The sequence below is a fragment of the Colletes gigas genome, unplaced genomic scaffold (assembly GCF_013123115.1).
Source record: "Colletes gigas isolate AHSC1104 unplaced genomic scaffold, ASM1312311v1 Colletes_gigas_Sc00007, whole genome shotgun sequence".
NCBI lineage: Eukaryota > Metazoa > Arthropoda > Insecta > Hymenoptera > Colletidae > Colletes > Colletes gigas.
The window spans coordinates 5,560,964-5,586,583 of record NW_025106636.1 but is presented as its reverse complement, the minus strand read 5'-3'; the positions used below and the strand labels follow the sequence as shown (position 1 = coordinate 5,586,583).

Genomic DNA, 25,620 nt, shown 5'->3' with positions numbered 1-25,620 from the left:
ATCAGAACTGACTTTTACCACTCACTCTTTCGCACCCTGTACTAACGTAAGTCGGTACAGGGTCCCAGGGGTCCCACGTGGAGGTGAGATAAGTGGATTTGGCCAGAGTGAGCCCGCCAACTTCGTCAAAATTCTCTGCACCAGGCTACTAACGAGATAGTAGCCCAGGTATAGGAGAACATTAGCTCGATCGGGGTTTTTGACCTGTCTAAGACCAGGAAGTCCCACTCCAGCCTTATACCCCCACAGTCCAGCACAAAAAATTACTAGATACCTTTTAGAAGCAATAAGATTTACTATTACACAGTGGATGATGTAACCACAAGGCATACATCCTCCTTCAGTTTTAAAACTACGTTCAAAGTAGCTCAGCTTCTCTGCAGAAACATTAGGACCTGCTAGGTCATAGTCAAGTAGGAACCCATCTCAATGATTCTTAAAACGAACCCAGACGCGATTCGTAAATTGGACGCTCCTGGAAGCATCAAAAGTTGCTTGTACCAAGCAGGTTGTTGTATGAAGAATCAATTCTCGATCATTAGGATGCTTTTCCCTGTTGCATAGACCAGGTCGCTGACGGAACAAGCGTGCACGCATCGCGTTCGCGATCGCAGATTCCCTGGTTACCTATAGTTCGTTCACCCTAATCGCGGAATGTAGTTTCCAGAACGTTCGAAGCTCGTCTTGTGCTCGAGGTTCGTGGAGCCGCACCGCGTCGTTGGCACACCTAATCCTCCCTCTGACCTCTTGAATACTGCACGTCTGCTCCCGTCCCGTTTCCCCCGTCCCGGAGCCAAGAAGCTAGAACTTGGTCTCTCGTTTCGACTTATCTACGTTGAAAATCCCTACCGAGGAGGACCAGAGATACAGGCGTCTCGGCGGGACAGAGAGGGAACGAGAGACCGATAACCTCTCCGGCGACCTAAACCTAACCCATTAAGGAGAAGACCGGGGTTCGTGCACGGACGCGGCTATCTGCCGTGGCCACCTATATAATTGACGTCAACGCACACTGCTCGCCTTTCATAAAAACACCTCCCTACATCCGTTCTCCTCTCTCTTGACGATTTCATTCCTCCGTGCACGCCGTCGGCCTCCTGGCACCCCGCCCCCGTCCACGGTGCGCCCCCTCTCGTCCGTGGCGTCGTTTCTTTCTCGATTTCGTTCCTCCCCTTTCTTTCTGCCTGGCTCTCCTCTCTTTCCTCGAATTAATTTCCTTGCCCGCGAGAGCTTACTCACGCCTCGACGTTTCTGCCCGCCACATCTGGCCGCCTCAGCGGGCTCCTCTCTTCGGTTCTCTTCTTCCTGGCTTTTTTGCCGCCGGTTTTTTCGACCCTCCATCCCGTGCACTCGCGGAGGCAGGTGACCAGGCTGCCGCGTACGAGTCCCGAGGATGATCGCGGCGCGGACCGATGCGGGGGAGCGTTCGTTCGCGGGAGGATCGACGGTCTGTTCACGGTCCGTTGACTCATGACACGTGGTGCTTTGGTGACTGTGCTCTTCGACCATCCGCGGACAATAGAACTCGACGGATCGTCAGTGACGATTCCCCGTGCTTCCGTGAACATTCCGCGCGAGTGTCCGGTGCGATGAGTTGAACGAGCAGGTGGAGAACTCAGCTGGACCCCGACGCGACACAGTGAACGTGGCATTTTGGAAACGAGGGGCTAAACATGAGGAAAAAGAATCTGAGAGTAGTTCACAAGCAGGTGTACGATCGCGTGCAGATCCAGCAGGTACATCTTTAAGTACGGTTTATAACCACGTGTGTTTCTCCCGCCCCTCGGAACGTGGCGTGTTCGCCTTTGGCGAAATCTTGGCGAATTTACGTCGAAAACTGCGCCGAGCAAATTCTCGCTCGCCACTGGCGGAAATTGGGTCAGAATGCTTAAAAATCTGGAGTAGGAGATAGTTGCTTCTCGCGTGTTGTGGGTGGTGGGGGTCGCCAATGAGCGAGCCAATCGGCGGAGGCAACAAAATGTAACAATTACGATCCGTTTACCGAGCGATACAAAAATTCAGAACGAGCTGAGGCTCGAAATGATTTGTCTGTGATCGATTTGCAACGCTTTCGTTTAGGTGAATTATGACGATGAGTTTCTGGTAGTTTTAGACCCTTTGATTGGGGTGTTTTCGATGTTGCGTTCAGGCATAGTTCCAGTTTGATGGTAGACGGAAATTCTGAAGGTCAAAAGCTCTTGAAACACGAAGTCTTCAAATCTTAGATAATGGGAAAGTAAAAAATTTTCTATTTTAATTCACTGAACTTTGTTATCGTTCCTGAGGTTCGAAGTCTTGAAATACCAGATCCTATGCAGTATCCTTTTAGGTGTAGGTTTCGAAACACGTTCACCACATTCCTTCTTGCTATTTCAGAAGTGGATTTTGTTTCTCTGATAAAACAAAGCGACTATCTCTATTTGTTTAGGAGTTTCAATATCGCTCGACTCCATTACTTTGTCAATCTTTACCAAGGGATAAATCAACACAAAATAACTGACATTATATATTTCTTTAGAAAATGTTCTCTTGTGCAATTTTACACGTATTATTTTCAAGATTTTTCATACAAAATTTTATCGTTTACGGATCCACAGTACATCATGCCACAAAATTGAAACTATAACACGCTTCATAATTGTCAACTGATTAGTCAGAATTAACAATAAATAAATCAGTACCAACCAAATACGACTACAGTATGTACAAGATAGATATTTGGAAATTGATCTGACTAACCAGTTTATAAATACTTTCTCCATCGCAAGCAATAATTATGATTTTAAACCGTAAACACTCGTGGAGTTGTTTACTGTTGATGTACTGTAAAAAAAAAACCATAGTACTAAAGTTGAAAACACTGAGATTGTAAATTTTAATAGTAACAAACTTAGACTATCGTATAATTTTACTTCTAACATGCATGAATGAAAGACTTCTTTTGTTACGAATCCAATAACAAAATATTGTGTCTTTACAGTTTTGATTTGTCGATAAAAGATTGGAGTTTTGTATGTAAATTCTGGCATTAATTTATCAATGAGCGCGATGAGCATGACGTTAATTAATTTGTGGTACCCGATTTAATATTAAAATACGGAGGCTCGACGGTTCTCCATCTTAAATTTAACGCGAGGAGGAACTAAGATCGCGTTCTGGTTGCAGCAAACGGACGTCCGGTCAAGTTTGGAGCATTTCTCGAGTACACCGGTGAAATCACTTCCGGGCAAAAGGGAGGATACACCACCGACATCGCTAACGTCCCTGGCGCCGTTAACCAGTTTGGCGAACTTACCGAGCAGCACCCTCTCTTCTACGCCCCTATCTCTAGCACCAGCGTCGAAGCTGCTCACACCAGCGGACAACAAGGGTCTCATGAGGTCAGTACGATGAACTAACTTTAAAGCAGGCACGACCAATTTCTATATGAATTATAAACACGACATAATGGTATCTATACCGGTTTTGCAAATAATCACACCAACCAAAGATACAATTTCATAGCAAAACTATTATTTAGAGGACAATGTTTCTGGGAATCACTTAAAAGAGAACTTACCAGGACGTGTAACACAACTCACATTCATTTTGGACACTGTAATTCACTAAATAACTAACACTTTATCAAAATAATCATCACCTCGTCAGTGGTCGACACTATAAATTATTTATTACATTTCACTGCCAATTAGTCACTTCTTGAATACGGTAGAGCCACTAGTTGCACTAGGTCACTTAAATCTAAACGGGACTGAATTTTTAAACAATATAAATGGTCTTGTTGTTCATTGCATGACGTGGACAAGTAGAGATTCGTAAATTGAACATTTCTATCTCTCCCAACTGGGGGGATTCCTCTTTAGAGCCTTTGTGGAAAAGTGCAAAGGGCGACATTATTACAGTAATGATTCTTAAAATGAACACGTGATTCGTAAATTGAACATTTCTTTCCCTCTTGGGGCCAGTGAAGCGCGAAAGACTACATTTAAAACGCGATACACGCTGGTAGTTTATTTTCATCCTTTCATCCCTAAAAGATGAAAGTACGCCTCTTCAAAAAGAACACTTTTCTTCGTACTATTTTTGAAGTCTAATAAGACTGTCACTAGATCCCCTCGCCAACGGGAAATTTGATGATAATGCGCTACTCCGCGCTTCGTGGTATCCTCCGCTCGCTCATTTCTCTCGGCGATCCACCACAATACGGATGACGTCTAAACCGCTTACTGAAATACGGCAAGATTCAGTATAATAATCGGCTGAGGTCACGGACTCGGCCCACGGAATCGTTTAGGAAATTCAAGCAATCCCGTTTATATTTAAGTGACCTAGTACTTAGCAAGATCGGCCGGTTGTTGATCGCCCAAATTTATCAACTGGAAAATGCAGCAGGGGCTATAGAAGACGGGCCAATCTTGGTCAAGCTTCGTAGCATTCTAGTGGCAATTTTGAGAACACGATCGATAATGAATCTGTTTCGAGTCTGCCAGAATGTTACGAACGTAGTCTCCATAATTGAGCATTGATAAACAAGCTCGTACGAGTCTACGCGCCGAATCGACGTTCAGTGGCGACAAAAATTACGCACTCCTCTCGTAATCAATTCTCCGGCACGGTCATTCTCGCTCCCCGATCTCTCATTCACCGATCCGGAGTAACGACGATGAAACAGGCGCAGATAAAGCGTCGCGTAGCCGGTCAAAGATCACGGAACGAAAAGTGAGAGAGCCGGAGGCGGAACCGGGCGGAGCTAATCAATGCTACACCTTATCGTTAACACGAATCTCGCTCGCGTTTTTCAGCCAGGCGACGATAGTCAGCTCGTCGGCCGTTAATGGTGTTGCCAGCGGCGGTGCACCCACAGCGATGTACAGACCGAACTTCAGCCAGGCGTTCCAGCGTGCAGGACCAACGACAGTGCCGCCAACCCTGTCGGCAGGACTGTACCCGACGCAGAGCTTCACGTCGGGCCTTCTGAGCAACGGTACACAAAGTAATATTGCTTATCGGTGTCCATATAAGTTCGCCTTCGCTGAGCCAGCTCACAAAGGAACCAGTCGGTAGTGGCAAACGACCATTTCAATAAAATTTCCAATTCACCCATGAAAATCGTACCCGAGAAACCAAAAAACTGAACTATATCAAAAATAGCGGGGTTTACTAACATTTTGGATGAACTTCAAACCCCTCAACAAATCTTTTTCATTTTTTTTTTAATATTATTTTAACAAGTTGTTTATGGATGCCCTCTATATTTTGTTGAATTGTACTGAAGAACGATTTTTGATGACAATAATGTTGTTTGGAAGCTTACAAATATTGGGGATAACTTATTGCAAGTGTTGCAATGTGTTATACTATGTGTTGGTCACAAGTAATCACAGCCATTTTTAATATTAAAAATGAATCAAGAAACTTGTTCTTACCTATAAATAATAAAATTAGGTTTTCCATATCAATCATATTCTATACCTCTGCAAATTAATAAATTGAATTTGCCTCTACAAGTGTATGGGCATAGTCAACCAATATTGTACCTATGGTTTTTGTAGGTATAACTCCTGCTGTTTCATACCAATTTTATTGAAATTTATGTATGCCACTACCAACTCCTCTTATTAATTTTATTTTATACAATACAAAGTGTATTTTGTATCCTTCTGGGTCATCTCACAACTACAATGTTATTGCTACAGCTTTTATAATTTTCATAATTAAACTTGTTATCATTCCAATTTGTACATGACCAAAGACTTGTTGCCACTTTCTCAATGCGTAGGAATTGTTCAATCTATATGCTAAATGTAGTGCTTGCTATGCAGTGATTACTAACATCATTTTGTACTTACCAATGTTTCACTATGCGTATCTGATATTCACTTCTATTAATCTTCCTCACGTCCCTAAACCATTACCACAGATACATTGTAATAATTATAGAGAATTCTTTTACATGGTATCAATGAAAGTATCAACCACTTCTGAACGTGAATGTAATTTCATTGATATCAAACATTGGCTCTAAAGACACAGTCCACTGTATCAGACCAAGAATAATAAAATAATCATACAATTAATATACTTTAACTACAATAAGAATGCAAAAAATAGGAAAGACAAACACTGCACAGAAATCATAAGTGTAATAACCTAACCACAAATTCTACTACAACCCTTACTTTGCAATTTCATTCAGCTATTACTGTACATCAATAGTGTTGATCTAGTAACCAATCAAAATACGTTTCATTTAACAATTGCATAATTTTCAGGGGTTAGCTTCCTCGAAAAGAATTCCCAGCTACAGCATGCACGTGGAAAACTAAATAACCTGCGCTTGGCATTGCAAACACGCTTGAAACCGTGGTAATATTTAAACCTAACCTCTGACCTGAATTGTTCTTCCAGGACCGACGGACTTGAGCATGAAGAACACGAAGCCTCTTCTGAGCCACAAACTGAACGCGACGGAAATGACCGCCGTCAGGCAACTGATCACCGGTTATCGAGAGTCCGCCGCGTTTCTCTTGAGGTCCGCCGACGAACTCGAGCAACTGTTGCTCCAGCAACCATAGAGCTACGTTTACGTAGCCAGTGGCCAGCAGCTTGGCTCGTAAGCCCTTCCGGGCGATGAGCAGACGCCGTGAAACGCGACCACGGCGGCTACCCGATCCTAGGACCCGGAGACTTCAACGTTAACGCGAACGAAGCTCGCTCAATCTCCGCGGCGTCGATGTTACCGACGATTGGTAACAAGTTTCTATTATTCTCCAGCTGGGAAATGCATCCCCGAGACAACGTCGGTCCGCGAAACCAGTGGACGCCCGCGAACCCAATGAAACTTATCCCGCGAAAAAGGAAGCTGGAGTTTTCTACAACGCGTGGTTCTTCTCTCGGGCGGCCGCGAGGGGGCGGAGAGGTGTATCCCCCGTAACGATTCGCGCGGGAATTTTGAATCGCTGGCCACCGCCAAGGGTGGATTTCGTCTTAGAACAGAGTTCCCACGCGTCACGAATCGCTAGAACGCGTTCTTAGAAGATAGGTTTAAGGAAAACTATTCAAACAGGGTGTACATAAAGAGGATTTACAGATATTTACTTAACTACCGATAAGCTTAAGCTTAACAAACGAGACGGCGTGTGTGGCGTGCGTGCGAGTGTGCGTGTGGAGAGGCTTTGACGGAGAGCGGCCCGGCGGGAGATTTTGAACGTTGCTCAAAAATATTTGGCACCTTCTAGCGGATCCTGCGAGCCACGCGAGTAAACCGATCGCAACGACCACGTATATGTTCAAAGTAAACGTTTCTGTCTGGGGGGGGTTTTTTTTTTCTACTCAAGCTTGCGGGTTCGAGTAACCGTGCGTCGTGATCGTTTTCCCCGACGATGTACATACGGCTGATCGTGAAACACGAATCTTCGTTCCCTGTCAGTTGACGGGGACGATTTGAAAACGCGACGAAGAACACTGCGGTCACACGTGTACATAGGAACATACGTACGCATACGTTCGCGCATAGACATGTGTATATAAATAGGTCGCAGGACAAGATGGCTTTTTTTTCTACTGGCGACGCGTCAGTGAGGAAACGATGGGTTAATTGATAATTAATTGTACACTGGCTGAACCAACGTGGGTCGGTACAGAGCATAATGTACTTGAACCGTGCAGGTTGCGTCGATGATCGTGGCTGAACGCGGACGTTCGGTGACTCGAAACAAAATGGCGGAGTGTTTGAGGAGCAGAGCTTTGGGAACTATCTAGACTGAGGTCTCAGTTCGATGGAGGATCTTGTTGAAATGAGTTCTTGTTTTTGTTTGTTTTATGTATTTATGCGGGTTAAGTAATTTGTAGAAGAAAAAGAAAGGTTATGTTTAAGTAGAACGTTTGTACAGAGATGTATAAATGAGCTACTAATTTATATGAATTTTTTTTGTTAAAGAACAAAGTTTTTATCTTAATTTGTTGGTCGATATAATGGTTTCTTAGCTCTTAAAGGCGGGGACAGCATTTTCTAGAATTATTTTATACGTAACGTTGCGAGTTCAAACTGTGTATTTTTGTTTTCAGTTTTTATGATACCTTTTTGAGTATGTATGTTATTATAAATTTATTACAGACCCTGGCACGTGTGTAGTAATTTTCTTTAATGCAGTGTATGCTTTGAACCGTGTACAAATGAATTGCGTTAAATGGATAAATTGAACGAGGTGTCATGAAATAGAAAATCATTGCTGTTACATATATTGATTTTAATTTTAAGTTTTTCGTTAAAACCCTCGATCCAATAAATGAAGTTTTGTCGATCAGTTTGCTCGCGTGTCGAAGCAATTCTCAAAGCTCTTTTCCCAGAAACCAAGCACAGCAAGAATGCAAAATTTCTTTTTAAAGAATGGGTTGTAGCCCCACAATCCTCGACGCAAGTTGTACACATTTATCGGGACCATCTTGTCACGATCTGACAATACGTTAAAACCGTATTTGTGGTCTCCGGACGCATCACTGTGTTACCAAAGAACACTGATTATTATTATTATACGATAATATACGTAGCGCTATATATACACGCGTTTATTTCTTCCTCTCTTCTTTTATTTTTCCTTTTTAGCGATTTCTTCTTTTTTTTTTTTAAGGTGATACTGTCATTCGCATTGGACCAAGGAGTCATTCTAACCCGTTTTAACCTGTACGAGAAAATATAAGCACACGACAGGGGTCGCGCCACACCGATATCTTCCGCCATAGATCAATTTCATCGATTTGTATTAATTACGTGCCGCCGTAATTGTAATAATTATCGCGTCTTATTATCGCTATTACCATTTATATTATATTATATCATATTATTGTCGCTACGATTATTGGTTCCCACGAACCGTAGAGGAAGAAGGGTTGTCGCCCCTCTCGTGGAGACTAATTTTTCGCGATGCAGCGTCGCGCGTTAATTCTATTCTGTCGTTGTTTTGTACATAGTTTATACACGTCGTCGTATCACGTTACGGAGCAAAGGAAACGAAAGAAAACTGCGGATACACGAGTTTCTTTTGACGAGATATGAAGAGAGAATATATATATATATACATATACATATATATATATATTATTATTATTATTATTATATGCAGCATGGCCGGTTTGAGTGTATACATGCAATTATTTCACCGATTATAGCAGATACCAATAAACGTTGTTCATATAAAAATTGTTGACTTGGTGTGGGGAAAAATATAACATTGGATTGGAGCTTCTTGTGAGATTATTACTTGCAGAAATTTCAACGTTACCTATTTTCGAATGGATATCCTGTTGCGTTGTAAGATGCATTCAACGAGGTAAATAAATTTATTAGATATCTTTTTTCCATTTTTTATCCAAACTTAACAGCCAAATAAACTCTTCTAATCCTTTTCGATGGTTACGATTCCGTACGTTGCGAAACTGTAAACACAAATGTAGGTCAGTTGCGTTGTTTTTACATAATAAGTTGGTACAGTGACTCAGTTCGATAATTGTCACCAGTATTTATAGACTTATCTAAAGAACGATTTACGATTGATTACCAAAAATGACTGAAACGAACAATGAGATACGCGCAATCGAAGTATGCAGTTCCATTTAAAGTAATTTACGCGATATTTAAATCTTTGACGTAACTCTCGAAACAAGTATTATACTTGGCATGATGTTACAGGATGAACAATTTTTATACCATCGACGTTTATTGTATTCTCAGTATTCGATGATTAATTTCGTGCGTATGGTCGAACCGGACACACTGTATATGTATATATATCGTATCGTATTGTGTGTATATACTGTATGCGATTGTAAAATATGTTCACGCGGATGATCGATGGCCGTGGTCGCCACGACCGAGCTCGAGTACACAGAGAAACATTCCACCATTATGGGAGGGAGGACGGTTAGGAAAAAGAAAGGGTTGACGAACAGCTATACGACTGTTTTAGAAACGAACGACTTCTCACCTGGCCCCCCATTGCACGAAGTCATGCTTCCTTTTTCCTTTTCCGTTTCGCCACCGTTTTCACCGTTCGAGGTCGCGTACCGTACTTGTCTCTCGATCAATGAAAGTAACCGTGAAAAGCGTATCCCGTCGGTCGACGATCGCTTCGTTCAGATATCTTTAGCGATGGGCGTATTAATTAACTTCCAAGCATTTCGAATCGCACAAAAATATGAATCCATACGAGCTACGTCCAAAACCACAGAAATCTTCAAGTCCTCCAGAGCCTTTACAGTCTCGAACACTTGAAAGATTCGAGTCTTAAATGTCTGGACCATTTGGAAGGCATTCGAATGGTCTTAAATGCCTCGAAATTCTGAAAACCCCAGAAAGTCTCCAGTGTCTTAAACGCCCTAAGTATTTTAAAACTCCCCTAGACATTTATCCTTATTAAATGAGGCTGACGAAATTGCTCCTTACACTAGACAATATTTCACTAATGTTTTGAAAAACAATTCTGAGTTGAAAAGGGAAAAGGGATACTATCAGAAATACACTCTCAGAAATAGATTCAAACAGTCCCAAACAGTCTCGAACAACCTCAAACGATCTCAAACACGAGTGATACCGACCAATATTAATCAGTGAGTTCGTGGCTGTTCCCAGGACGATTATCCTTTTTAGATAGACGTGTCCATTGTTAAACTTTCGAAAACAAACATCGACCAACGGAGACTCGTAGTTTTGGCGGCGCGGTTCGATGCGTTTGAAAGTGTTTGGAGGGCCCCCGTCACTGAACGTCTCGTTCGTGGAATCTGGATTGCCGTGTATGCTGCCGCTGTCTAGTTAATCGATCGAATATCGTGATTCGGTATAGTGCAATAGTCTTTACACACTTGGTACTCTTTCCTCTTCTCTCTATTTCTCTCTATTTCTCTGCGCGTATAAAGTAGTCTTCGCTTCGCGGCACCGTGGAACGCCTCCTTTCATTCGAACGTCTCCTCTTCGCGAATGTAATAATCATTAGGATCGTCGTATCTTACAGACTAGTTGTACCGCATTAGATGTATCTCTGAGACTTGTACACATGTTCCGTGTGTAATGGAACCGCGTGCACCTGCACAAACACACCACAAGAATTCTGTTTCGCATCACGGTTTCCGAAGTCAGTCGCGTACGAACAGAACGGTTCGAACACGGGCCCGCCCGGACAAACTTGGACCAGTTTGGCGAAGTTCGAACGATCGTTTCGCCGAAAATTTTCAGAATAACAGCGTTTCGAGGTATAATTTTGTTCGGAGTCGATCGGTTCGGATTAATTTTGGTTCGAAACGCGTTGATATACAAACTTCCCAAACGCCATCGGTTTGATTTAGTTGAGAGTAGACATTAGTTACGAAACGTTCGATTCGAACCAGTTCGCGACTGGCTGAACCCTCCGCAGTTTAACCTGACGATGATCATTGAAAGAGAAATCAAACACAGTGGAAGCCACTTCAAGGTGAATCGGAACGACAATTTTCGAGAGTCGACCGGATCGTTCCTACGAGAATCGAGCATCGACTCCACGATACGCTGACAATAGATCGAAAGGAAAAGGGAAAGACGAAAAAGGTGACGAGAAACTCCGAAGGATGAAACACACGAATACACATGTATTTCATTTTCATTTTTCGTACATATACACGTACAGATTAATAACTATATACATACAATTGTATATGTATTTATATTTTTTTTTTTTTTTTTTTTTCGTTCGATCGTCCACAAACGCGTGGAGACACCTTCGAAAACGTGTCCGTATCTTGTTTGTCTACACGGGGTGCAGTTCTAACACCGTTCAATGTAATCGCGAATTGATGTATATTGATTAAAGATATAAATATAAAAAAAAAAAAAGAGAAAAGAATATGTATTTGTTCCTGAGAAAGAAATAATAAGAGTAGCACTACCGTAACATTAATATTGATAGTAACGATAAAGATAATTTGATGGTACATACTTTCTTATAAGTAACCTTATACATTACTACGATTATTGTAGAGTTGGTACGGTCTTTGATGATGCCTTGCCTGTAAATGTAACGTTAAATGAAAAAAATCTTATTACCTTGTAAATGTTTTACCAAATATAATCGATTATTCAACTTATAATCAGGACTCTCTCTCTCTCTCTCTCTTTCTACATCCCCCCTGTTTCTTTGCATTGAAATTTGATTTGTGGGCAATTTATAAAAATTTTCTGACGTTGTAACTATCAAATAAAATAAAGTTTATAGTATTTTCTCTTTATTTTTTGATTTTGGTATCATTAAACGTGCCCCAAAATATTGGAAATTTGATACAAAAAATACGTAAGCAGATTTATTTTTACGTGCAGATAGTATCAGTTGCAAGTATTACGAACCGTTTGGAAAATTTATCGGGAGGGTATTTATTATCGGAACACCCTGTATGTTGAAACGTACGCATAATCAGCGCCTTAAAAGCGACGAACAAGCAGCCGGATAATGTATTATGTACACATGGTATCGAACGAAATGGAAAGTCGAATGAGACCCGCGCGAGATCACGATCTTAGTTCGATTGTGAAATAAGAGCTGCCCACGAGCATGGTTCGGAGCAACAAACGAAAGTAACATCGGACCGGCTCTTTTATTTGCTATATAGCGGAGCAGGTCTTAAATTATTCGACGTACAAAATAAGGAGTGATATTCCAGACAATGAATCATTTGAATCGCTGCATATCATTGTTGGGACAATTTAGAAAAAGTAACCTTATCGTGTATCTGGATCAAATAAATCATTTTGAAATATGCTCGTTTTTTCTGTATAGTCGCGCTCGTAGTTTTTGGTTCTTGCAACGTTTGAACGTAGTGTATATGATCTGGATATTACACAACCAAATTATTTTCAAAAAGATTATTATATACATCGAGAACGATCAGCCTTTCGAAATAAATTTTCTTCCAAGCGAATGAATCATTTTTGCAATAAAACAATATCGTAAAGGAATAAAAATAAAATTGTTTTCGGTCAGTGCCAAAAAATATCCCCCCCCGGGCTGTGTAATCGTACGGTTAGGGGATCGATCTCGGCAGTGAAGCGGAGCTCCCTAAATTCGACGATAATGATCGAAGAGAGGCGAGGGGCCGATCGAGCCGAAATCGTTGCCAGAGAAGATGAAAGATACCGATAAACGATAATCGGGGGGCCCCCGGTTGAGTTTCAACAGACTCGGAGGCGACGACCTCTTGAAACGAGCAGCCTGGTCACCCATCAGGCGATGCCAATTATACCAATTACGATGTCCAATCAGCGCGCATATCGCACCAACCGAAAGGCGAAACTGCTCATTAAATCCGGCTTTAATGCCCTTCCATCGCGTCTCGTAATGGGATGGACTCATCGCTGGCCTCCGCGCCGCGAAATAGTGAACGTTGCCCGTACCCCGCTGGGCCCGGCGAGGTTGCCAGGGTCATTCGATTCAAAGGAAGGTCACGTCAAGGTCATATACTCACCACCCAACGATTACAACGCGCGATTTTGCCCATGCCCGGGACTCGATGGCCTCTGGCTGGCTTACGGTCTTCGCTTTCGTCGAACGAACGCGCTGAAGTAGTACCTTGTTCAGCCACCGTGCACGATTATTCTTTCATTAGGCGGCATCTGCGTACGCGGCGTAGGCGTCTCAGGCCGTGGAACGTTTGCTGCTTGACGTGGGCGGTTGAAAGCGCTTCGTCGACCGGCTCGTGCGGGAAACGCCTATAGGCGTGCAGTGCACACGCTTGCTAAACGGGACCAGTGCACTCACGCACGGGGCACGCGCTTACGCGTTCGAATCTTGAAATCGAAACGGGGAATTTAGTACTATGTATGTCTGATACGTGTACGATATAAAGGGTGTCTTTTTTATAAAGTATCAGTAAATTGGGATATAATTCAAAGGCAAATATATTTAGATTTTCATAGTGCAATTGGCTAGGCACTAGACGGAAGATGTCAGAAGGATCGTTGAATCCTTGTCGCTATTGAAAAAAGGCATCCGCGAATTGTCGATAAATCTCGAAGGAGGCGGGGGCGATGGGGGGGGGCTGAAGTGGGGGGAAGGGTGTAAGTAAGATGAAGGGTTTCTGTCGTTTTATTTCCGTAGCCCGATCGAATGATTTATACGACATCGTGGACGATCCTCGAACTTTCACCTTCTCCGAAGAATATACCTTTCGCGGGAGTTACGCGGCACCGTAGAAATAAATCCAACCTTTTTACGGGGGAATTTAAATAAATTGAAATTACGTGGCCCCGAGCGTTAGTTGCTTATAAATACCATCGGCCACGATTAATCTTCGCGAGAGCTTGTCTTGTTTTTGAGCGTTCAATTTTTAATAATCTTCTGTTCCGAGTTTGAAACTTCGGGAAACCGATCATGTTCGATCTAAATTTAGACCAGATACAAGTTGTAGTGCTGTAGAAATTTCCAGGAGACCCCTAGACAATTACGACTCGGGTCACAGTTTATTAAACTCGATCTACACCGATCAGCCGAGTCCCTATAGCCTCTCGTAATTCCCTTTAGTATCGTTCTGGGCCGTTCGAAGGCACCATCAAGCGCAAGATTCACTTTCGAGTCACGTTCGAGCGTACATCATTCGAGCGCACCTTGACCGCAACAGGATCAGCCGTGTAAACGAAGCCTTAACCTAGGCAGAGCAAACAGCAGGTATCGCCGGGGGCCGAAATGAAAGAGAACGTGAACGCAAATACGACGTAAATCACGGCACGCACGGGAAATCAGTCGAACCGCTGATCGAATATCGGGCTACAGGCCGTATCAATAACCCCAATCACCGGGTTGTTAGATACCGCGGTACCCTCCTAACGATGCAATTAGAGCAGGTGGGAGTGCACGAATTAGGCGTGATAAATGCCCGGAACGCCCCCGCGCGGCGTCGTTTTTGTTGCAATCAGAGGGCAAACGAATTTATTCGGATCGTTGCCGCGATAAACCGACGCTAGCCGCGTCATTAATCCTCTGTCGCGGCCGTAATAAGCCCTTAATCTTCCCCGCTGGCCGGCTACCAGGCTAGCGACTCCGCTATCCCTGATTCCTACGTTTGCGCGAGTATTCCGCAAATTTCTCCGATCTCACGCGGTCAACCGCGGCTATTTACGACGGGAAAGACACTTTCCTCGTCGCGGCGATTAATAAAGCTAATTAATGCGGTTAATAAATATCGCCTGGAACGCGTTAAATCATGTCTGAAGGTCGGCCGACGTCGCGGACGCGCGTGAAGGCTCCTGTAGATCCCGGGATACCGTGCCAGCCTCCGATGGAATTTTCTTTTTATTTCGACTCGCGATTCGTTCCAGTCTTCCCCCCTCCCCCCCATTCGTTTTACCTTTTTTTTTCGAGCATACGAACTCGGTAGACTGGAATACGGAGCTGGGTTGATCGATTGGTCTAGTGGTTCTTAGATGGGGTGCTTCATTGTCGAAAGTAACATTGAAAGCGTTGTATTGGCGTATTGTACTTTGGAGAGTGGTCTTTATAGATAAAAATATTTGACATATATTTGACAACTATCGTGTAATTTATGGCTGACATTAGGCGCGTCTAGGTTAGATGTTTCGTAAGGGTATATGTGCATAGTTGCTCCGCCATTTGGTTCGTATCGTAGCGCTTCTGCGCATGTCTCAAAAGGGTTAACATGGAGTCACTTGTCACCACTGTGAAATCAAAGCTAATTTTATTCGCAAACAACGAATGCAAAGTTTAGATTCATTTCTCGCCTGCAACTACACATAGTCTATTTAATCTATTACCAAATCTAAATAGAAAATAAGCTTACACAACCTAAGAGGTTAGAGAACTAAAATGTCAACCGTTGCACGTTACTTGAATCCGGGGAACTACCATGAATCAAAACATCGAATTTTACATCCTCCATTCGCGCTTGTACATAAAAATAAATACCAACCGGATATCAATATATTCCAAACTAAAAATTTCGCCGTTCACGAGGTGCAGTAAACAATTCATCAAACCGTGGCGGTAGATTCAAAAGACACCGTGTTCGAACGATTCAGCTGTTCTCCGCGAGCCTCTCTCAGGAATCAGCGAACTATATCGAGCCGGCTGGTGTTGCATCTCGCCGCGTTTCAATCTCTCGGAAGCCGCGCGCGGTTGAATATTTTGCACGTAGCGCCGTAAACAGGAAGGGCGAGAACGAGCCGCTCTTAATTATCGATCAATCGCGATTACCCTAAGCGCCGGCGGGCAACGGGGCCGCGCTTTCGTACCATCGGGAGCGGGCATCAGGGACGGTCTATCGGGGCCGCTTTGAATAGGATGCACTAGGAAGTTGCGCGTTGTCTTGACAAATGAGATTAATCGGTACCAAATACGGCGTCGGGGTTATTGCACTCGCGATTAAAGCCCGTTAATAAAACACCAAGGCAAATCGTTTCGCGCTCGCCGGAATGTGAAAGTAGATAAGTCTGCTGGCTGGCTAACATGGATAGAGGCTTGACCGCGCGCTCAATAGCCTAGGTCTCATTATCGAATTCACTCTTAATTGAGATTGGTTTCGTTAACGCGTTCGCGGCTGGACCAGTTCCGCGAACAGATACCCGGGGCCCCTATGTAAATGTCATTATCATGATCAACAAGTCGGAATAGGAGTCCAATTAGGTGGTCGAAACTGGTATATCTGTTTCGTGTGCTCTCGTTTAGATTCCCAGATCGTTACTAATGCAAATTACTATTATTGCTGCGGCTGACGCTGAATTTATTGGCGGTTCGGAGCGAAAAGCGACAGTGCTCGATGCAGGCTTATACAAAATGGTCCAGAAACACGAATTAATCGAGATCCCCTTTAACATATATCAAGGTCCCAGAGATGAAGTCATTAGAATTATAAATTTCTTCGTATGGAATAGGTGATCGGTCGAGCACTTGCGAGAGAGCGTAGCCCTCTGCTGGTAAGCGCGGGAAGTGTCGCGGCAGTAGTAACTCTTTGCACTCCACTTTACGCACCATTTGTGATAATACAAATTGAATTTAACCAAAAAGAATAGAATTGCATTTGATGTTGCTAGTTGTTCGTATTAATAAAGACTCCCGAAGTGCAAGGGGTTAACGCAGATAATTTCCATTGCTTCAAGACTTATCCAACGAATACCCATGTATCATTACCCAGCTATTAGGCGCCCCCCTCGGTGCATAAATCACCGCTTTGGCAACTGTCCAGCGTACTCTCCGCGCTAATACAAATATCAAAAATTCAGATATCCCGGAGGGCAGAAGAACCGCTTCGATTTTTATCGTTCGATCGGCTCGCCAGCGGTGGACGTCGGTGCGTGAAGCATCTACGGGCCGGTCCGGGCGTCGTAAATCAAGATGACCGATTCGAGGAGGTCCTTAGCGCGGTGTCTGCGACCTTCTCGCACGCTCCCTCGACTCGGCGAAATAATCGAGCACGTTTCTGCGTTCCATGTACACACGGGAGCGGCGGGAGAGGATGCTGGCGATGGCGGCCCCTTGGGCGGGGTGAGTGCATTGTACAGTTAGGATTTCGAGGAGGCGAGTGGCATAATGAGAGAAACGTGCTCGCCTCATGGCCTGGCGATTCCCGGCCGCCTGTATATTCTCATCGGGACTTCGCGAAATCTCGTTACGCCTGCCCGCGGTGGAAACCAGTTTCGTGCGCGCGGTCCGAAAAATCGGCGCGAATTAATTGTTTGAAAAACACCGCAAGGCCGCTGACCGGATCGACCAGTCTCGATCTCGGCGGTGGAAAACGCGACTGTTCAGGAATTTCTAACGAGCCCGTCGAGCGCCGTGAGAACAGGGTCGAAGGATTTTCCGAATCGTTTAGTTATAGCCGTTATCGTCGATCGTAATCGCCCGTCAGAATTCGAAACGAGGTTTCGCGCCATTTTTCACAACGATTCAGCGACCCGGTGACAAGCAGTCCGCCAGAACGAAAGTAAAAGTAAATTTATCTTCGAGCTCTAGATCGACGGATTGTGCGTGCTATGACACAACGTCTTTTTTATTTAATTATTGAACGAGTTAAGAGGCAAACGACCTTCCGTATTATATCGTGAAGTCTGAGCCAGTTTTGGACAGAATTTTAATTCCCTGAGATGGACATATTCAAAAATTATTACGAGCGTATCGTAATAGAGCGTGACCTTCGAGTGACCTTGACAAGTCGCTCGAAGCTCCGTTGTCCTACATAATCGTATTTATCTCGACTTGGAGTATAATAAGATGGCGATAAAACTATGTGTGAAAGTATCGTGTGTGTGGGAAGATAGAACCTAGATAATACACAGGGAGGGGCATTTAAATGGGAACACCTCAATATTTCCGTTATTTATGGTGGTATGATAAACATCTTGGAACAAAGGTATACTATTTTAAGAAGCACATGCAAGGATAGGAATTCTCTTTTCCCAAGATCATTTTTAAACGAGATTTCAAGGTCATCGATACTGCACATGCTTTACGCGACCTTCCATCGGATCGTACGTATAAATTTGCGTGGAAAAATGGACGATCCTAACAGTAGACTGTTGGGGGATGCGCGAGAGCGTGTACTCGAACCTGACTGAGAAATCGATTGCGTTCGTTCGACACCTGTTGACGCGCAGAAACACCGACGGACTGGACAACTTAATTAACCCATCATTGCGAGGATAATCAAGTGTCGGTTAATCAACTAGGATGTAATAAGGGGCTCTTGATTACTTCCGAGACGATCAGCTTCGGGACGACGAGGGTCGTGCAAAGAGAAGGAAGAGAAGCGATAGGTATCAAGAGTCACGTTTCCGATATCGTGACCGTGCTGGACGTGTTCGAAATGTATTCATAAATAGACACCCTATTGTGATCCAATCGACGACTCGTAAAAATGCTTCTGGAGAACCTGAGAATATTTTTCTCGAATATATTTACCTAATTCAGAATGGTTATATTGGCAAAAGGTCACAAAGTGGGATAGCTTGGAGACTCCATTTTTGATTCTTCGATTTTCACGAAGCGTGACACGAATTTGAGTAGCTAAAATTACATAAAATCAGTGACTGTCGGTCGAGTGATGTGTCTCGGTCAGGATTTAAATCTGCCAAAGAATTTAAGTCCAATTTGTAAAATGGCTACCCATCCATAACCAGCGCCATCGAACGAAACGCGAGAAGCGCGCGGCCGTACCACTTTCGCCACAGTCGGGGACTAGTTTCGTCGCCGACAATGCCAATTTCTAAACGAACGAGCGTGGGCAGGGCAATTGCGTACAGCGAAATCCGCCGTCGGAATGTCGCAAGTAGTCACGCCCGCGCAGGGATTCTCACCGAGGACAGGCGGCCGCAAACGATTATCGGGGGATCCTTGGGACAGGCTCTAACGAGCGTTGCGTAACCACGGTGGCTCATTAGCACGTCGGGACCCATTCCTACGCCTCGTCGAGCCGACTGACTGACTGACTGACTGACTGACTGACTTAGTGACTCCGTCCGGAACGAGGAGGCCCCGAAGACGTTGCGAAACCGTTGCGCTTACCAATTATGCGAACGATTCATTGTTCGGGACGCGCTTCCGCGTGGAAAGAGGTTTCGAAAACTTCCCAGAGGATCAGCCGGTGTTGCGCTGAACGAGCATGCTCATTCACGATCGCGAGGATTCCCAGGTGATTGCCAAACCGTGGACGGATGAACGTTTGGTTCCCCGGTTTTGGGAAAACGACGGTGACACGGTGCGAAAGGAAGAGTCCTTCCACTGTTGCGCGTAGATAATAAGATAACAATGCCCAAGGTCTCGGGTTGACGCAACAGACTCCAATCTCCTGACAGGGACCCATAATTTTACGTCCAGGGTGTGCTGAGATCTGAGAGTTGAGAAGGTTTACATAAGCTCTGATGTTTTCTAGACTACTGTGTGTGGAAAATTGCTTGCTTTGGGTGATCTGTTTGTTCAAACTTGAGGAGTTGAAGATCTATGTTAGTGCAAGAAGCTAGACAACTATTTTGATGTGACTGTCTTGGTGTTTTCCAACTGGGATTCAGAGATATTGTTGATAGAAGCCACTCTGGACATTACTAGATGCCCCTAGCTAGTATCTACTTCCCCTGTAATCATATTGATGTGTCTACATTGCCTAGATCCTGTTCTCCAAGGTGTCCTCCAAGAAGATTGAAAGTATCCTTAGGTAGCTTGGGATAGTTGAATCCGTTAATGTAAACCTCAACATCCATAGACATTTGTGGTCAATAGAAATCACTCCGGACAAGACCAGATGCTTCTAGCTAGTTTCTACATTGCCTACTATCCTTCAAGAAGATCGATAGTATCCCTCGCTAGCCCAGAATAGCTGAACCTGTCGATCCCAAACGTGAATGCCAGTCGTTGTACAAGGCACTTTAACACCGATACCCTAAATCTGTCTACGTGTCCTCGGGCCAGCATGCGCCTAAAACGCGTCACGTGGGCAGAGTCCAAGGCGAGCGACATCCCACACCAGTAAATCGTGTCCTCGGGTCTCGTTCGCGTGTTATCTGACCGTTCGAAGAAACTGCACGCCGGAATATGGAGCACTTACCCTGATCACCGTAACGGCGGACCACTTAGTCTGGGTAACGACCGACCCAGGGCATCATCAAGCCGTCCGGCAAGCGTACACGCTTCGGTTGGCGACCTTTACGCCATGGGACCACGGTGTTCCATTTGCCCGGGAGATTGAAATTCCGTTCGTAGCTCGGATTGCAAGGGACGGTGACTGGACGGTTTCGCGACTCTCCTCCGGTCGGGCATTCAGCTGCCTCTGAAAGCATTCGAATGTAATGGCGAGCTAACGACTGTATCTGCAATTCATCGGGGCGGCTTAATTGCGTATCGTGCGCGGCGTCGACGTTCGCGGAATAATTCATACGCGTTTAAAGCCCCGCCGTTTTCCGAGTTTCCATATTTTTCCGCGCCCGACGCGTTTCAGACGGGTCACCGGATCACCCTCTTCCGTTTCTGTTTCCAAAGATAACCTGTACGTACGAACACTCTTTCGATATTATTGCTATCTTTCCAGAGAGATCTTGCTCGAGTTTATAAATTAATTTTGCGTGGGAATAATAAATTGATTTTTTAAAAATGGCACTGTCGCGACTTGTAATAAACTTGTAGGGTTGAGAGTTTGTTCGATAGTTCTAAGTGCGTAATGGCTACGCAGAGACTGAAAGGGTCAAGAGATATCGTGTAATGTAGGCGGACGTTGAATACGTGTAAGAGATGGATTTCTTGATTCGAACGAGGGAACTGCTAATTGCTGATTTGTAGGAATATTCTTGGCAAGTCAGGTTGTAGAGTCTGAGGATCTGGTGACCAGGTTAAGATAAGGTCCTTGAATACAGTTAATAAGGACGTTTGCTAGTAATCTATGAGGAGTTCGACTCCGGTTTTATTAATGGGTATGCAGATATATGGAAGACCGAACAGAATCTGCAATTAAATGAACATAGAGCCTGTTTCGTTATCGATAGATAGAATTTAATTTTGTTGGGACTTTAAAATGGCTACTTGATAGAATTACCGAGTGCGATTACAGGAAATAATTACAGTTGTCAATGTTCAAGAGTTCTATGATTTCAACACGTAAATATAGATACACTATTTAGCGTTACGAGACATTCATAACAAGCCACACCTATTAATTTCTCATTGGATTACAATTCTGAATGGAATAATCAATATGTGGTCTCAGAAACGAGAAGACAAAGGACACGTGTTTCTCAATGAATCAACGCAACGAGCTATGCTTTGGCAGTAGCTAGTATTATAGTATGACGCTACCACGCATTGAAATCACTCAGGCGGCGCTTGCATTAACGCGTTCATTGTTAAACTGATTTCATAAACCGACGTGCATCCCTCGAGGATTTCTAACAACGTATAATTTCCTTCTCGTGTATTAATATAAACAATATAGACGACAATTTTGCAATCATTAAGAAGCATTTACAATGTACTAGATCAATTGACGAACTTTAAGGAGAAAGAATCTATAATTGTTGAATCACTATCATACGTTTAATGAAATGTATTTCTGAAATAGAGCTTCTGGAAACCTACAGAAAGGTATTAAATAACATTTTCGTAGAACAAAACCGAATTTTAAAAAAAATCGACAGGGGTTAGATGCCTAAATTTTTCGACGAAAAAAAAAATTTCAAATCGTTCTGAAAAAATTATTTTCGATTGTGGGGGTCAATTACAATCATTTTTGGTGAATACACATACCCACGAATTCCTGCCCACTTTCGAGAAAAAAATTCGTGTAGGTGCCTAAATTTCTTGATGAAAAAAAAATTTTAAATCGTTCTGAAAAAATTATTTTCGATTGTGGGGATCAATTACAATTATTCTTGGTGAATACACATACCCACGAATTCCTGCCCATTTTCGAGAAAAAAATTCGTGTAGGTGCCTAAATTTCTTGATGAAAAAAATATTTTCGATTGTGGGGGTCAATTACTATCATTTTCGGTGAATAGACATACCCCCAAAATCCTACTCAATTTTGAGAAAAAAATTCGTATATGTGCCTAAATTTCTTGATGAAAAAAAAATTTCAAACGGTTCTGAAAAAATTATTTTCGATTGTGGGGGTCAATTACTATCATTTTCGGTGAATAGACATACCCCCGAAATCCTACGCAGTTTTGAGAAAAAAATTCCTATAGAAATATGATGACACCAACGCAAGGTTCAAAGATATTTCTAATATTCCTTGGAACTAGATTTTTAAATAAAGATGATTGGTACCATATGATTTGGAACTATTTTTTGGTCACGTGCAATTAATACTAAATGATCGTGACGTTTCGCATTAACCCGGCTGTCAGCCGGATTGAGATTAATTGGCCGGCCTGTAAGCGAAATTGCAACGACCGAGGCAGCGTTTTATCTAGATACGTGGCCTGGCCACGAGGCGTACGCGAAAACAGCCTTTAAAGGAACGCGTACGATATGCTTGGGTGCGCGTACGAATCGCTGGCGAATAATGGCGCGGTGAAACGGCCAATGCGTGGAGCAAGAGCTCCCAGAAATAACGCGGTATCGCGTGTACAAATTAGCAGAGGAATTCGATTACGTAACTGCGGTTGCGCATAGTCGGAGGAGGATACGGGAGTCTGACTGAAACTATGCCTTGATCGCTTCGAACATTTATAATAATAATAATAACAATATATCGGAGCCCTCCACAGTGCACACATAAACATAGAACAAGAAATAGAAATAGATAAACAAGGACTCGAACCACACATGTCTGGCTTAAACAAGTAACTGTTTAAACCTTATAAATAAGTAAAATTATTGACGATTAGAAATGAAAAATGGCAAGCTACAAGTTATAAGAGTCAAGCAATTTCTTATTGAAGTACAGAAAGTTAGAAATTCCATGCCATAAAATTTGAGTAATTAAATCTAACAGCATCGAACACGCTTCCAAAGATACCACTTATTAAATAATTCTTATACAACTCCTTATATAATTTTTCAATTTTCATAACATCACCTTTCTTGTTCGAAATTCGCCTGTTACTTTGGGTTACATAAAAACAGTATAACCATTGTGCAAACAGAATATTTTAATCGACTTCAAACGTATTGCTTTTTATTAAATAATAGCATTATTTATAAATAATTGAATTCTTCGCTGCAAGTAACTAGATCGATAATTCATTCATTTCTCCTCGTGCATGTAGTACTTAATTTTTCAGTCATTTATTTCACAGTCTAAATTATTAATTTTTTGTGTAAATAATTTTCCAAAAATATTTCCTTTTGATCAAGTTTTATGGTATCGTTTGCTAATGAAAGTTTGTTGGTTGAAAAAATCGAACGGAACGGGAGTTGAAAATTTATTTCGCGCCAAGTAGATTTATCGAGTGCAGGTCAGACAGTCGTCAGACTCGAAGTAGATTTCGGTGCGTACGTGCACAGACATACTCCGAGCACTTTCTTACCGCGCAACATTTATGAATAGTGCAACAGATCGTGATTCAGTGCATCGTTTCCGTGAGACGACTCAATCGCGGCGAGTCGCCAGCAATCTTTTAGGTTTACGACGAACAGGATTGCTTTCCAGATCGATTCAGTGACTGTTCATAGTTCAGTTTCGCTCTTGAAACAGACCGATGAAGTCGACCAGACGATCGAACGTTACGAACTACCAAAATACAGTAAATTTCATTTACTTACCTCGCTTCCTCCTCAATTTTTTTTTAAGAGACAAATACTTTATAATTAATATTTTATTGCTAGTATGACCAAACTTAATTGTTTCTCAAAGCAAAATTATTGTGTTTTCGACTATTCGAAGAACTTTCTTGGCACGAAATGCCATCAGTTTATCAGTTCCCATCGCGTAGTTTCTCAAAGGTAGTAGTTGCCATTTTCCAGGACCGATCCTTGTTCCTTTCAGTTGTTCGATGACGTGTTACAATGCCAGTGCGCGTTTAACGATCCCGACAATAGCTTTCACTTTATTTCACCATTTCCCTTTGAAGTTCCCGAAGACAAAACCCGTCGCCATTTCCTGTTAGAATTTCTGTCCCGGCGAGGGGCACTTTCATATTCAAGAAGACCAAACGCCGTCATTGTGGCCGGACAGAAGCCACATTATCGGCTCGATCGCGATCGTTATTGGTGCCTTGAATCGTCTACTGTGGGAAGATCGGAATAGCGAGTTGATAAATTGCCCGTGGAACCTTTCATTTCTGCTACCATCTTTAGAAAAGTGAGCACAATTTAGAGTTGGTACGACTTATTGCTACATTTATTACTCTCGTGGATTGATTCGGAGACTTTATGAAAATGTTCTAAAATGAATATGAAATTAGAAATGGGAGGTATTTTATAATATTTTTAATCAATTTGCTCTGGTGCACGTGCGTAATAAACTGCAAGAAAGGAATGGAACAGCGCCGGAATTTTAATTAAACCGTTACTGGCGCGAGAATAATTGAAATTTGCAATTCGCTAGATTACAGATAACGCGTGGATTTCTCCCAATTAAGTTTGACTTCAATCAACCGGATTTCAATTCGCCTGTCGATTCCTTGGGAACTGTAACCAGTGGCGGATTTAGAAGAGTTCAAAGGGGGGCTAGAAAATTCGAAATTTCGAGAATTCCACCCCTATAGACTATAAATAAAAATAGAATTTTCTAAATTTTTTCTACTGTCCAACGTTTGGTAACGAGTAAAGAAAATTCAAGATTAGAACCGAAGTAAACCTTATTATTCATAATTTTCTCGAAATGTTCAATTTACGAATGACGGTGTTCATTTTAAGAATCATCACTGTAACAGCATGAGTAATAGTGAATACGAGTACACAAAATTGAAACAGCTAATATATTAAGTTTCTTAACCTATTTGTGATAGTTTTTTTATCGAAAAAACCGTCCAAAATGGACGTGTCTAAAAGGGAATACTATGGAACGGTGGTTCGTCGAGTCCGTGACCGGAACCACGTACACGTCGAGCATTCAGGCTGAAAATATTTCCCTTCGCGCTAAGTTAGGACGCCGTATAATTCCCCGGCGGCGGTACACGCGGCACAAATTTATTCCGTTCTCGGTCAACGATCGGACGCGGAAAAT

At 43.0% G+C, this 25,620-nt stretch overlaps 1 protein-coding gene across 5 annotated transcripts in view; it reads left to right on the top strand.

Annotated features, from left to right (window-relative positions):
* The window catches only part of LOC122396184 (nucleolar protein 4-like), a 102,399-nt gene extending 90,501 nt beyond the window's left edge, over window positions 1-11,898 (top strand). For 4 of the 5 annotated variants that reach the window (XM_043394358.1, XM_043394355.1, XM_043394359.1 and 1 more), the window contains 3 exons: window positions 3,166-3,380; window positions 4,803-4,993; window positions 6,409-11,898. In XM_043394358.1, the coding sequence (XP_043250293.1) occupies window positions 3,166-3,380; window positions 4,803-4,993; window positions 6,409-6,575 (573 nt within the window). In that variant the 3' untranslated portion in view covers window positions 6,576-11,898. The remainder of the gene's footprint in view (window positions 1-3,165; window positions 3,381-4,802; window positions 4,994-6,408) is intronic. The other variant, XM_043394357.1, reaches the window with a different exon arrangement.
* Window positions 11,899-25,620: the final 13,722 nt, after the last annotated feature.